The sequence below is a fragment of the Haemaphysalis longicornis genome, unplaced genomic scaffold (genome assembly GCF_048455015.1).
Source record: "Haemaphysalis longicornis isolate Haplotype H1 unplaced genomic scaffold, Haemaphysalis longicornis Haplotype H1 scaffold_4, whole genome shotgun sequence".
Classification (NCBI taxonomy): Eukaryota; Metazoa; Arthropoda; class Arachnida; order Ixodida; family Ixodidae; genus Haemaphysalis; species Haemaphysalis longicornis.
The window spans coordinates 48,454,092-48,469,962 of NW_027526361.1; the positions used below are offsets into that span (position 1 = coordinate 48,454,092).

The 15,871-nt window shown below is 43.2% G+C and overlaps 1 protein-coding gene across 1 annotated transcript in view; it reads left to right on the forward strand.

Moving 5' to 3' along the window:
• The window catches only part of LOC144178656 (uncharacterized), a 44,532-nt gene that overhangs the window by 20,490 nt on the left and 8,171 nt on the right, over positions 1–15,871 (forward strand). Inside the window, exons 8-10 of the mRNA XM_077706662.1 lie at positions 3,784–3,891; positions 11,648–11,716; positions 14,121–14,286. Of these exons, the coding sequence (XP_077562788.1) occupies positions 3,784–3,891; positions 11,648–11,716; positions 14,121–14,286 (343 nt within the window). The remainder of the gene's footprint in view (positions 1–3,783; positions 3,892–11,647; positions 11,717–14,120; positions 14,287–15,871) is intronic.

Consider the following 15,871-nt stretch of genomic DNA (forward strand, 5'->3'; position numbering starts at 1 on the left):
GATATTATTGATTTGCAAGCCGAATATATATATATAGCGAATCAGAAAATGGGAAATGAGGGGCTCCGTGAAATAAGACAGAAAATAAGGGTTGGCAGTCAAGAAAATCTCGGAAAGCAAAGGGGAGGTTGTGGTGGGTCATAGAAAGAGATGAAGAATTTTTTGAGTCGAAAAGAAAGTGGTGAAAAAATGCCCGCCGGATGGGATCCGAACCCACGACCTCCAGAATACCGGTATATATATATATATATATATATATATATATATATATATATATATATATATATATATATATATATATATATATATATATATATATATATATATATATATATATATATATATATTTTTTTTTTTTTTTTTTTTTTCACCTCAGTTTTTGGGCAGACTTCTGAATAACTACGGCTATCCACAAACCGTCTTTTATACGCGTTTTCTTGTGCTTCCTTTTTGACAAAAAACTGTTTCTTTTTTCTATTTGTTGCTGCCATATTTTGTGCATTTCGCTTGTTGCTCTACATACGTTCAGGGTTTGTGTGTGTGTGTGTGTGTGTATGGGGCGGCGGGGGGGACATTCACAGTACAGCACTGCGGTGATCTCTCAGAACCAAAAGAAAAAATTTTAATCCCCACCAAACCTCTGAAATCTAGCTGTTTTGTAATTTATGCGGTGTTCAATATGCCCTTGCGCCATGTATCCGCCCATGGCGACCTACATTAGCCCCTATTCACCGAGAAAACGGGGTATATCATATTCGCATGTTTTATTTTTAATTCTGCAAACCTGATCCCGTCGAATTTTGATGCGGCCAAACAAATTCTTGGAATCCCGTCTGCTAGGACCGTATGCTAACATGTGGGGGGGTTTAAATTACCACCGTAACTTTTAGTGACAAGGTATTTTTTGTCTGCGAAGTGATTTTTTATTAGTGCATGTAATACATAAATTGTCCTATGTGAATGGTTCTTTTTATTCTACACAGTGTGGTCAAAATACGTGCATTGATAGGGTCTTAAAATAGTATTTTATGGGTTGAGGTGCTCGCTCTACCTATTAGAGCACAGAAAGCAAGCTAGATAATGGTCATTTACTTTAGAATATGACGCTCCTGCCAGGAATCCATGAGCTGTAACAAAATCTTTTCACCCAATAAATTGACAATGCGTGAAGGATGCGTAAATTTTTGAGCTGTAAGAAAATACGCACTGCAGCTTTTAATGTCTAATTGAGAACCTGAAAACCACAGGCTTTGAACCGATGGGAACCCGAATAATTGTGCCCGAAAATATCAGTTTTGTTAAGCCTAAGCATAGTTTGAAGTGCTCCTGCATTTTAATAGAAACATCGACTAGGCTACCCACATTATAAATGAAAAATCACGAACACTATGGCATTGAATAGATGGCGAGCTATCAATGTTGTTGGAATGCGCTTCGGGGCAGTATAAAGCGTGGGGGGAAGCGTTGCCGCTCTCCTCGCGCGCTCTATGTACCTTCCATGCTGCGCCTCTAGAGCGCTGTACCAGGTCCGAAGTGCTGCCTGGTCTGGTATATAACGCCGCCAGATACCACGGGAGGCTGTGCTAGATAGGTTAAACCATGTTAGGTGAGGCTCCCTGTAGCAAAAACAGCATTTCCTCACCAGAGAAGGCTTTAGCAACCCTGCTTGAGTACATTTCCAGTGATTATATAATCACACTGACGGCCTTTAGGCATCGATAGGCGTGGCTGCAGATCTTTGGTAGAGGCCTTCGCCCTGCAGTGGACATAACCAGGCGTAAGATAACGATAAATGTTATCGTAGGTGCACGTAAGGCCAGGGTGTTGAAGTTATTTTTTTGTTTGTTTGCGAACGCTGATCGTCATATAAAGCACAGCTTATAAAGCGCAAAGCACAATTGTTCAAGACGTTTGCTATGTTTAGCAGCAATTTCGTTTATAAAATGTAACGTCTCCTTTGCTGGCTTGTGCAGTTGAAGATATTGCTTATTCACAAATGTGTGTGTGTGTGTGTGTGGGGGGGGGGGGGGGGTATAAAAGAGTAAACAGCAATTTGTAGTCATGGCGTAGAGAGATAAGCATACATGGATGAGGGTAAATATATAAGCTGATAAGTTAACTGTGCCTCTGTATCCCGCTTTCCAAACTTACCAGATAAAAAAACGTATATCACTGTTCTTAAGCGCTTATAAAATACAGTGCGGAAATTTAAAAAAAGTGATAAAGAAGTTGGAACTAACAACGAAAATATAAATGAGCGAGTCACTGTTCTTAAGCGCTTATAAAATACAGTGCGGAAATTTAAAAAAAGTGATAAAGAAGTTGGAACTAACAACGAAAATATAAATGAGCAAGGGGGAATCAGTCACGTACGGAATGTGTCGACAGGGCATGACAGAGGAATGCAGCTTATGATAAGCAAGGACGCAGATGTGCAGCGCCCCTGTTCTGCTCTTAAATGGCATATGCAATCCACTTGCCCACCCAATTTATCTGCAGGATGAAAGTTATGCCTATTGTCCCCTGTTTTATAGCACTATATATAGAGGCCGCCCACACCATGAACTGTTGTAGCAATATCATATCCCTATCTCTCTCTTTCTATAGAAAGACTGCACAAGCATTCGCTTGTTCAGCTGCTATTAACAGTGGAGCTTTTGTAGGTCGAGCCTTTCCGACCGTTTGCGTTAGGTCGGGAGTAACGGAGGTGAATGATTGAATTCTAAGACCCGCCGGTGGCCTCCTGTAGGTGGCTCTGGCAACCACCTCGCTGAAACCGGTTTCCAGACCCACCGATAGAGGGCGAAGTGCTCTCGCAGGGGAGGATTCTTAGGGGAATGAGCCTTCCACCGCTGTCGTTTAGCTGCCGATTTCTTTGCGCGAACCGTAGAATTTGCGCTGCGACGGCGCTGCCGTTCTTGGGCAAGCAGCGCCCGTTTTTACGTTGGAGCCGGTACAAAAGAACCACAGCTCCGCTGTTTCCGCAGATTTCACACTGGGAGTAACTGGGTTTAATATTTTTTACTTGCAATTTCTGGAGCAATCGGAATCTTCAGTACATACATCCTTGGCGTTTACTGTTTAACAGTATGAGCACCAACACTCCACCTGCTCTCATTCGGTGACAACATTTCTGACATCTTGCCCGTAGGTTAATTTCAAATGCTACGCCAGATCTTCTGCTGAAAGAAAAACTTAAATGCGCCGAGGTAGTTCGCCTACAGCTTGACAGAAGAAAATAAATTTTGAAACACAGCCTCCTCAAACAATTTATTTCGCAACTTGCTCGGAGTGGGCGCATCCAATGGAGAAAAAACACATTTCGGCGGCAATCGTAAGCAGCGTTTGTTAGAAATACGAGCTTCCCGACATCTTCAGGCTAAGAACCTAAGCTTGAAACGCAACCTTGAATAATATTGAAATTTTCCCCTTTTGGGCGCTCATGTGGGAAAAAAGATAAATTTCTCCGAATGGGCAGCGTTTGATAAGATTACGAGTTTGAAAACAAAACTTCTTCATAAGAGAAACCCAGGCTAGATAGGCAACCATATAAAATATTTAGATTTTATACCTACTCGCAGAAGAGTCCGCACAAGGGAGATAGGATAAATTTCTTCTACTTTTGGTTAGTGGTCGATAGAAGTACGTGCTTCGAAACATGTTTTTTTTTTTGTGACCCCGCTAATTATTAGACTGCTTGTTGGTATTAGGCTGCTTGTTTGCCCCGCTAATTATTAGACTGCTTGTTGGATGTGCTATGAGAGAACGTTCAATTTTTTGCAGACAGTGAAGCGAGGAATTCCGTGCCACGTGTGGGAAACGCTGCGCACCGACTGGCCTCCCGAGTACGACGGAATCACCACGCTCTGGGAGTGGTGCTTCGTGGTTCCCGTAAGTTGGCACCCTCGTCGGACGGGCGTGAAGTCTGCTTATCCATTACGTGTCGCTTTGACCACCGCGGAGGTAGGCGGGAGTAGCGACGGAAGCGAAAGGCACGGCGTTTTCGGGAACAGCGCAAAACATGTGAAAGATTAGCAGGCATTTGCGTGTTTCTGAGAAAAATGGGTTCGCAGAGCAGAAAAATGTGGTTGATACTTCTTCCGTAGGAACCGGTAAAACACGAAAGTTAAATGTGCCTTCACCGGAGCAGTTGAATGTTTATTGTCCATCGATATGAACTTGCACGTCGCCATTTATATTTCGTCGGTATGGCACCGTTGCACGCATTAACGTTAGACACTGGATTGGACGCGCCGGAGCACTGCGTAAATCCGATTGAAACCACAGGCGTTTACAAACAGTCCGTGCGAGCGAAACCAAACGGGTTGCCAGCGAATCATTTGGTCAACACACGAGCGCGACATTCGCAAGTCGGCGTCGATCTTACTCCGTGGTCGTTGCCTTACAAGCTTCTCCGCAGGTTATGCTGCTCGTCCCCCGTACACGTAGGCGCTGGCGTTGAGGAGCCAACTGTCGGCGCTCATTAGCGTCATGATGCACTACTTCTCTTCGGCTCTCCTAGACGGCAGCACCATCTTAAGGGATAGATATAAGGCGTGTTTGTAGTCCTGTATACGCGTTTGTTCATAGCGCAGTCGGGAGCACATTTCTGACCTCCCGTTGCCGCGAAAGAGCTCGTGGTTCGAATCCCGGCGCAGCCGCATCAATCGAAGTTTTTCTGGTGATGTCATTTTCGTGACGGATATGACGTCTGTCAGATCTTGGTGGACCCCGGCATAAAACTCTTTCGTGTTAAGATTAAACGTGGTATTGGTAGAAAATGACTGAGAAACTAAATTGTGACGCCAAGAAAACGTTTTGCAAACTGTCTTGTTATTCGGCGCGTCGTGGAACATAACATACATCGGGAGCATACATCAGGCCGTGGAACATACATCGACTTCTGCCATTAGATTAAATACTCATGTAATTTCTTGTCCTTTCCTGTAACAGTTCGGTATTCAGTAGCTGAGGCGTATAACTTTGTTGCCTTTTGTAACGCATCGACGCAAATACCTTTAAGCGAGGCGTGAGGTATCCTTCAACCAGTGAGGTATTCTTCAACCAATCATGGTGCAACGGTTAAAATGTAAAATGGCGATGCCAGTGCCCGCAACAATGGTTGGATCCACGTTTTCGGCAATGGGGAATCGATTCCGCGAAAGTTTCACCTCCTCCGTGAGCTCTCATTTCGAAACAGCTGCATGTAATTTTCGCTCACCCATTTTGACGGCGCACACCGCCTCCAGCGCCGCTGTCCGGCAGCCTCATCGAGTGCTGCGGGTATAAAAAGAAAGCTGCGATAATGATTGCTTTTGTGTATGCTTATCGAAACGTCGTCTATTTTTCGGTGCAAGTTAAACCAAATAAGTCGAGAATAATATTCGCTAGTGTTACATGTACTGCGATATTAACTCAGATATGCTGATCAGAACTTCATCTATATATCCCTCTAGCTTAAAAACAAATTGGAATTGAACAGTATTTGCTTAGTGTTACGTGCGCTGTCATATGAACTCAGCTATGGCTATTAAAACTTCGTCGGTGTTTCAATCTAGCTTAAAACAAGTATTGAATCAGGTTTGCTTAGAGTTGTGGAATAATCTCTTGATATTGTTATTGAACCCGACATTGAACCCGACTTCGTTGCGACATTGTAAATACATACGGGCGTAATCGGGCAAGAAACTTTTTGTGACGACTGATCAATCCCGAAGCAAACTGTTTGGATTTCAAAAAGACCGAAATCGCGCACCGATTTGTTGTAAAAGTTTGAGTTACGTTCTCAATCTTTTGCACTGTGCAAATGATAAAAATGGAAAAATCGGCCAAATTCGAAGGGCTTATTTTTAAGCTGTGTGCCGCGGGAACCAAAGCCGTAATTACGTTTGTTTACTTTCTTTTATAACGTCACCTGAAATAGGATACATTTAAACCTAGATGCAACGAAATTGACAAAAGTTACATGCAGGTTTCAAGTTAAGGATCACGGGAATGAAGCAGGAACGAAGACAAAATGCTAGACACACGTGAAAGTGAAATCACCCTTCTTCGATTTATTTTACAGCCAAAAACTACGTCAGTTACACCTGCTGCTTTCGCACAAGGTTAGGCACTACACGACGGTCTAATAAAGAAGCAAGGTCACTTAACCCCGTATAACAAACGCAACTTAAATATCACCTTTCCCTTGGACGCTGTTCTATGTTTTTCAAGAACCAAACGTGCGCTAAAAGGGCACCTTATTGAGTACAGCCGGTAAAAGGCTTGTCTATAACACTGCGTTCGTACTCTAAGCCCTATCCTGCCCCGCCGGAGCGTGATTTAAACAAAACTACTGCGGAATTATAAGTCTCAGCCCTTCGCTTTTGCCTCCGACATGTTTGAAACGAGTATGTTTCGGCAGTTTTCGGATGTAGCTGGTTGAAGTTGAAATCGCTGTTATAGACAAGCGTTTTACCGGCTGTACTTGATGCTCTTTACCAGGCTTAAAATTGTCGAGAAGAGGCCAGCAGAGATACTCTGCCAAGCGGTGACTTTCTTCTTTCTCGCTGGTGGAGACGCCATTTAGAATTGGGAGCTTGTCTTGTAAAGAAACAACTTTTCGTTTTCTGACAGCAGAACTCATCACCGATGAACCGATACGACAGATAACCATGGAGACGCGCGAGTACATGTCGAAAGGATGGCCTATCACCCCAAAACTTATGTCTCGGACCGAAACGCACTCACACGAGGCAACGCACGGTAGTTTGCGGTACAGGCGAAAAAACGTGATGTGTTGTTACCTTGCTACCTGGTGTGGTGTCGCGCTACACAAGCAAAACTAGAAGTGGTTGCTACGATAACCACGGGATAACGCTAGCCACTCCGTTCATCATCATAGTCATCATGAGAAATTTCGTTTTTAGGTGATTCTTAGACTTTTTCGTTGCTGCTGGCTTCTTACAGTAGTGCTAGTGTTCGCTAAATTAGTTAGCTTCTCCGGCCAATTTTTCAGAAAAAATGGGAAAAAAAGGGACAAATCAGCTTGCCGAGTTCGTTATATCAAGGTACCCGCCGCAACGTTTCGTTGCATAGAGGTCGCAAACACGTGTGGGTGGCAATGGGGAATTTAAAAACTTCGCTAAATCGATTTGATTGATTGTAGGGGTTTAACGCGCCGACGCAACGCAGGCGATGAGGCGCGCCGTAGTGGAGGGCTCCGGATTAATTTTCACCACCTGGTGATCTTTAACGTGCGCCGAAATCTCGTACACACGGGCGTTTTTGCTTTTCGCCTCCATCAGAAAAGCGGCCGCCGGGAATCGAACCCGCGACCTCGTGCTCAGCAGCGCAACGCCTTAGCCACTGAGCCACCGCGGCGGGTAACTTCGCTAAATCAGGGAATTCTTTACGTACAGATTGTTACATCTAGGTTTAACTGTAAATTGATCGTCTGAAACGGAATAGCTGCCTGTATTTTTTTACTCCATGCTGTTGAACTCGCGAAGGATTATCAGAGGTCAAGTGACAAATTTTGGTATAACTGTAAGACGCACGTACTCGTAGGAGCGGTTTCTTTGTTAGAACACTGTGAACGAATAAAATTTAAGGAAACGTGATCGTTTCTATTGTTTCTCAAATATATATCGTTGCAAAATTGGCATTTTAAGCGCTTTACGCTGTTTACGTTGTTTTACGCAATTTTTTACCAAACATTGAAAACAGCTAGAAATAGTGTGCCCCCATGCCTTAGATTTCATCTTTTTTTTGTTTTAGTCCCCCCAATTCGGTTCGTTTCCATCGTTGAAAAAATCTTTTATTTTCGCGTTGGTGTACTTTTTATAAAACGGCGGCCAGACAACGAACTAAAGCTCCGTTTAGATTGGTAAAGCTGTTCAATTAAATCGATACGCGCTTCTCCCAGATTAAGGTACTATTTTAGGAGACCTTGCTTCGAACATTCATAGACCTTAAAATTCTAATTTATTCTCTTTGTTTAAGGACTTATTAAGATCCATCTGATGGCATCCATACGGGGTCTCATGCTTAAATTAAGCGACAACAAAGGAACGAGATTAACTGTTCTGTGCGGCGCTGCCAGCCATTCGCTACATCTCGCGCTCACTCTTCTTTAGTTTTTTTTTTTTTAATTTTCCGCCCAGATAAGGTGGCTTTTCATTATGCCCCCAGATAAGGTGGCTTTTTCATTTTAAACTTGTTCACTCTGATCCTCAGATGCGTCACTACTTAAATGGGTTTTTTGTCTGAATAAACTCCACTTAGGAGACAGCGCCTGTTCGTGTGACCTCTCTCCCACCATTGTATTTTCTTCCCGAACTGTAAATAACTTGTCCTAAATCAAGCGGTCTATTTTCTCGTTTATTTTGCATACAAATGGCAAGGCGTAATAGGGGCAGAGGTAGGGGCACATTTTTAAAGGCTTACAAGCTGCATTACAGTATATCACTTTCATGAGTGTTCAGTTTTATCTCGGAGTTTTCTGCATGCGGAATAAGAAATAATCGAAGCGACCTGGTCTAGAGCTGACATCCAAATCGGAACATCAAAATAATTGTTTAACTGAAAGGAAAAAAACTGGTAATGATGCGAAGGAGAGAAATAAACGAAATTAATCTGAAACGTCAGTTGAAATGTGGCAGTTCAAATAAGCGAGTAAAAAACATTAATTAACACAGAACTATTTTATTTGTTTTTATAAATCTTTCAAACTTCAACAATTCTGGTGCTTTCGAAATAGTGCTGTTAACAAAATTTTCCTGGGGCTAAAACAGCCAAAGGCGTAGAGCAGCATTTAGATTAGAAAAACATCAAGTGAAGACGCGACAAGCGCTGCGGTATTATATTATTCGATTGTGTACTGCACTGATTTTGAATTCGGGAGCATTTCACGCGCATTCCTTGGCTCACTTGGCGAAAAAGGCACCGCTTCTAATTTCCTGTAGTGGGGCCATTTCAGAGATATTCCCGTTCACTGCATGTTGCTTGAATTCCATCTTAGAAATTCCCGTTGCCTGCGACGCCTCCACAACATACCCAGTCAGGTAAATGATTGGGCACTGACCATGACACCAGCCGTGAGATTCCCACCTCCAGCTCAACACAACCCATGTGTTCACGAAGAAGGACACCACGCGATGATGGTGATGAGGATGATGATGATGACGGTGTTGGTGGTGTGATGATGCCCTCAAAGTTTTCGGCACGTACCCACAAAAGAGGATTGGCCAGGGGGTAAATCACTGATTGAAATTCGTAAGCACTTAAAAATACTAATTTAGTTTATTTATTTATTTATTTATTTATTTATTTATTTATTTATTTATTCATTCATAGAAACCTTACAGGCCCTACTGGAGGGCATGGAGTAAGGGGGGCGTGTGAAAACGTAATAACAATACAAAGCATAAATTGAAGACAGGAACATCGTAACAACAAAATGTAAATGCATTATACATATTTTGCAAGAACAAGGCGACCACTTTTTCACCGTACATGAACACTTGTGGCCTACAATTTGTGAGAGAAAAAAAACACACACACATACACAACATACACGAAAATCCTGGTAATTGGTGTTACACAAAAATATTTTAACAGCATTAAATTGTGTAGTTCCAGAAAGAAATAGGCCGAAATGAAAGTTCGTTATGATTAAAACACAAATTACTCATTAATTAGTACCCTTCAGCAATTCAAGCGATCTGAAGCAGAAAGGAAAACCTGAATACAATTATATACAGTAGAATCTCGATAAACGAAAATCGCCTAAACGGAATTGCTGCTTAAACGGAACAGTTGCCTGGAATTTGGCTGGTTTTGTATTCAGATAACGTAAAAAAACTCTCGGTAATCGGAACTAAAATTTCCGCATCACCGTGTAAACGGAACCAGAAATGAAACTTCTTGTGAAATCCACTGGCATGAGAATCAGCTTTTTAAGGTTCCGGCTGTTTTGTTCTTGTTTTTTTTTTCCTCCATGCTTTTTTAGCCTTGTTGGCCTCGTAAGCCTCGTCTCGTAAGTGGTTAGCCGTGTTAGCGCAACAAAATTGAATGCAACATCGCAGTTCTTGTTCCAGTCGTTCGGTCTCGATTCTAGACGCCGAGGCTACAGGGCTCACCTCCCGTCGCCTCGTTCGTGCTATCGTTGTGCTATTTGTCCTTCATTACCACGTTGCCGTCTTCTAAATTCGGTGGCTCGTAAGCACTCGCGAAGTTGAGGCCTCTAGCCTCCGTGAAGATGCAGTTGCAACTTTGTGAATGCTGTGCCTACGCTTCTTGTAGTTTTCTTGCTTTCTGAAAACTATCAGCTACAGTCACTTTCTAGTGGTTAGAGTTCCATGAACTGCCCTTAGAAGTGTGTACGCACATAAATTTGCACCTTAGAACATCTCTCTCAGTAAACGGAACTCCTGTTAAACGGAACTAATTTTTCCGGTCCCTTGAAGTTCCGTTTATCGAGAGTCTACTGTACATCCGTTTTTGTATACCCCAAATTTTTTGCCCCAATAGATAATACAAGTGGAGCAAGTAGAGCCAACCATAAACGCTCAACAGGGTCCTTCAAAAGCAGTTGTCTAGCTGCCGAGAAGCGGTGACAGCAGAGAAAAAAAAATTTCGATTGTTTCCGGGGCCTGGCACCGCACACATATATCCTTAGGTGCAAACCCTGTTCTAAATAGATAGAAATTTAGCCTCGTATTCCTGCAGCGCAACTCGGTGAAGGTCACTTCGCACTTCGTCTCTCTCGTCCTCATTCACCTTCTCTGCGGGACAGCACGCACCGCGAGCATGGCTGTGACTACTTGAGAACATAGCTCTGTTGTATTCCTTGCTGGCATATTTAACGTTGAAAAGTTTTGGAGGTCTTTCCGTAGCATCAAGCTGTCTTGAGTGAAATGAAACTGAAGAGACTCTTGCAAGGTTAGGCCAGATTAGGTTAGGTTAGGTTTAGATTAGTTTGGCATCGGGTTTAGGTTAGGTTATGTTGGGTTTAAGTAACGTTTCGTTACGGAAATAGCGTTTTTGGGTAGATGATGTGGCGAAAAAACCTGCAAACAGACTCTCCCATATATCCTCATCACTTGTTTGAAAGCCCACAAACCGACTCAGGTGGATTGAGTAAAATCGAGAGTTGGGCTAGTTGGTGTTAATACATCGTAAAGTAGCACTTGAGACAGGACGTAAGCAGAGGAGACACACACGATGGCGCTAAATGTTGTTTGCTCATATCCGCAGATGTGTCAATACTTAAATGGGTTCTCTCCCCAGCCCTCCCCTTAGAACGAACTAGCGATTACACGCTCTTACGGCGGAAGCCGCCGGCGGCGCCGCGCATTGGTTCGGTCGGTGCCCGAAGCGTGGTCAGTGACGATTCCGTCGGAGCGGAGAACCGCGCGTAGCGCTTGTGACCTTTAGCGCACGAGGCGCTTGCTTGAAGGTCAGAAAGACGCTACCAGACTATTACTGGGTTTGTACGCAGAGTAATAAGCGTCGCTTAAAAGTTTTCGCGAATATATGGGAAATGTGGGTTCATTCAACTTACATTGCATGACAAATAATTCCCCGTACACTGCCCCGAAGCCAATGCAAAGTGAAACGAATGGCTGCCGGTAAATTACAGACTGTGCGTTGTCCTTTTCAGAAAAATGAAGAAATAAAGGGTCCTAATGCCGATACGTTTATGGTGAGCCTGGATTTAACGGTGCTGGAGGTAAGTTACGTAGCGCCTCGCTTTACGCGTGTTTTTCGTTCTTCATTCGCATTCTAAGAATGCATATAAAATACTAAGTGTCGTCGTCTATTTATTCACTTCTTCTTTAGGTTCGCGGAGAGGGGTAAAGGGGGGCTCTTCCATAGTCGTTACACGTGCCATCTTGTTGTACATTTTTAGGTACTTTGGTTTGTCTAAATGAGAATTGTCGCATATGGGCGAAAGAGTTTCTACTCTCGTTTTCAAATCCCTTCACAAAAAGCACAATGCTTCGTTCTGCTTGGGAAAGGCGACATATAACTGCGCTTCTCCTGATTTACGATAAATCAACGTCGGGAAGCGCACTCCGCAGGCATTTTATTTTTCTCCGGAGTCAGCGTCTATTGCACCTAAGCTTTGAATTGCCCCGGTGATGTACGACGTTCCACAACCTCCAAGAGCTCAAAAAGCTCGCAGACACGTGCCTTTAATCGCTTGCTAGCTTACTGGGTAAAATACGGCCCTCATAACGTAGGCGGCTTTTAGCGGGGGAAGACGAAGTAGCGACAGAGTAGACATTGAAGTGCTTGAACGGGGTAAGGCAAGACGACAATTATTCCCATTAAATTTGAAGGGATCTAAAAAGTCATTAACCTTTAGAAAACTTCCCCGCAAAGATGTCGTGGTATGCAATGAATGTTCACATGACTGCGTGGGATTACTTTTCCTCTCCCAGGATGGGGATGGTGAGCTTGAGGGTAGCGACCGCTGGGGCAAAAGGGAAATCAGAAGCTTACCAGCGGTTTTCTAGCGCGCTTAGGTTTCTATAAGCGAATTTGCCCCTCACGAACCTTATCAAATTTGGAGCTTGTATAATTAGTGCCTCACGAAGCTTACCAAATTGGAGCTTGAATAACGTATTTCTTATGAAACGCCGGCCAGGCAACGAACTAAAGGTTCTTTTAAGTCTAGAATGCCTTTTCGTTAAACCGATACGCGCTTCTCTCAGATTAAAATACTATTTTAGGAGACCTTGCTTGGAATATTTATATTCCCCGATATTCTAATTCATTCTCTTTGTTTAAGGGCTTATCCTCCACGGGGTCTGCAGTGTTACCTTGATCATTGTTAACATCAATGTTAACCTGAGCTAATTTTATTTCTAGAAATGTCACTCTCCGCTACCATCAAAATCCCTCTGGACATACGTCTAGACGCAAAGCAGTTAGGTGACGCTCTTAGAGGTGCCCAAATACTGTAACCTAAAATATAACTTACATGTCTCGCCCATTAATTGAATAATTAGTTTGGCGTAAAAACCGTGTACAAAACTCACTAAGCTTTCAGTAATAGTTTTCTTAACTTACCCTGTCTTATACAGACTCTGGGAACAACATTTCAATCGCCCAGTAGAGCTTCTTCCGCTCCAAACCTAAAAAGGAACCAATCGGATAGGTTAGTGGTGAGGAGTTGGCGATTGGTTCTAAGGGGTAGACCTGCTCACGCTTTCCAGTCAACAATAAAAAGGGGATAAATTTCGATGCTATAAGGAATCACTCACACTTGTAAGCATAGAATATGTGTAAAAAAGGCTACGCAGTGGTATAGATCCTTATACTTAGCCACTGAGCAAGAAAAGTTTAGCAGCAGAGACTCGGTATTTTCCAGCGCATAGATAACCTACCAGGCGCCAGTTGCTGGAAGTCAGTGGGGGCATCCGGCACTTGAAATGGTAGCAGTCGACGTCTCGGTTGCTGAGTAAATCCAGTGTGTGCTTCTTCTCCTGTTTTTCGCTTGTTTCTGCCGTTATTGAGCTGAGAGCCAGATATAATATTGAGCTATGCGCTCTCATGATCCTCCACCACTGGTCCCATGGAACTCAAATACGTCTTGCTTCTAACCATGTGAGCGAAAGCTGTCTTCTCGTCCCAAGACCCTGCCACACAAAACCGACAAAGCAAACGACTAGCAGAAAGTTTCCCTTTTCACCTTGTTTACAGCCCTGTTCCGTAATTTGCGTTACGACAACCAGGCACGGCCGCCCTCTTTTCTTGTATTGGAGCGTTGCATAACATGTTTTTGTTACGCTATCACTCACACGGCTGCTGAGACCATGTCGACAACAGGTTCACTTCTTAAAAACGCTTCTGCTCTAAGGACTAGTCAGTTCATCCGTAGATGAGTGAAGTACATCCACAGTTTCTGTTTCAAGCCACGATTCAATGATGATATCATTTGTGCAGCCGGAACCACACTATACAGGTACCAACACACCTTCGCAATCCGTACTGGCACCCATTTGTCATTACTTATATATATACTCCTAAATGGAGCCGTAATGTTTCGTCCATAGTTCACTTGTAGAAACGCGGCAGTTTTATTGCTGCCAAAAACTATACCTTGCTTTCTCTCTGTGTCTGGGGAGGTCTCCAGTGGCGACAACCCTCTGTCCCTGGCGGAAGGACAGCAGTTCAGCTACAACTTCTACGACTCCCTCAGGAATCCCCCTGAGCTAATAGACTTGCATGGCTTCGACATTTCTCCTTGCTACGGTACCGGTGACCAGGCCAAGGGCTATCTACAGGTGAAAGGTGAGAGCCCTATACACAGAGTCTGGAAACAAAACAAAAACTCACAAAGTGCGCGAGAAAATAAGGTAAGTAAAGACAGACACACGAGGAAAACATTACAAAAAATTAAAGTTTATTGACGTTTCAGGAAGAGGACTTTCTTTCTTCACAGTACCGCACTCTGAAGAAAGGGCCACACAAGGTACCACACTCTGAGCGTACTCTGAAGTAAAGAAGTACTCTTCCTGAAACGTCCGTAAACTTCTATTTTGTGTAGTGCTTTACTCGTCTGTCTGTGTCTTTACTACCTTATATAGATATATATATATATATATATATATATATATATATATATATATATATATATATATATATATATATATATATATATATATATATATATATATATATATATATATATATATATATATACGTATAGGTCGCAAAAAGCGTTTAGCACTATTAAGACGAAATAACGCCTTACGAGCCCCATCCTGCGAATAACCGCAGTTGTTGTAGTTGTTGATTTTGTTGTCCGGTCAAGAAAATCGCCGCCGCTGTAAAGTGTAAATAAAAAATAGGATTTGAACCCTGGTCCCTACAGTAACAGGTAACTGTGTTACCACTCCGCTATCTCCGGACGTTGACAGCGGCAGAACGCAAGTTAAAGCAGTGCATACCGCGTGACAAGTGAGGGTACCTGCATGTGAGTACAACAGGTCCATTCCAGCCGCGCAGAACTCTGATTGTTGGGACGCTGTGGCGTGTGTAATCAGTTTGCCTGATTAAGTACTTCGCGCCAAAAAACAATGAAACGAAAACGAACAAAGAGATGCAGACACGATGCAGCAATATAGAAGTTGTTCATAAGCATGGCCGAGCTTCCTCTGCAAAGCATGTAAGCACACATAAGGGACCGGAGAATTAAAAAAAAAATCAAAATGAGTTTAAAAGAAATAAGACCCAACCTTATGGCACGCAATTATCATCAGGTGTCGAAAGCACAGACCCTAACCTGAACATGAGTTGTTCAAGTTTTAGCGGCTTGTCATAAACGGTGTTTTCCGGGCAAATAGGAGTGTTGTCGGCACCATAGTGTACACGACACGTTAACGTACGGTGACCCCGTGAATAGGTTATAAATAAGCTGTAGCACTCATTTAGTAACAAGGTCTTAAAGCTTTGCATCAACCGTTTGAAAAGGCTGCAGGGAGACCAAAGGAAACTATCCATGCAGATTTGTCGCAAGGTGAACTGAATCATGATAGGAGCGGTACGCGAGCTTCCTAATTGTAAGAACTGCCGATCGCAAAGTGAAAGTTAGCTGACTTGCTTCTATGTCCTTCCTTCTTCTTCTTCTTCTTCTGGGGCTGCGCTATTTTCTGTACACTGACAAATTAGGTTCATTAGGATTGCCTAGGTTTTTGCTCCTGTGCTCACGACACCAAATTAGCGTGGGCGCATTTCAATTTAGCGCTGCACGGAGACAGAAACTGAGTTATTGCTGCGCACAGAGCGCCTACAACGAAGTTACAGCCTCTGCACCACTGATGCGCGCGTAATAAATATCCGGGTATGTTGGGAGATTAATATGTTAATTTCACAG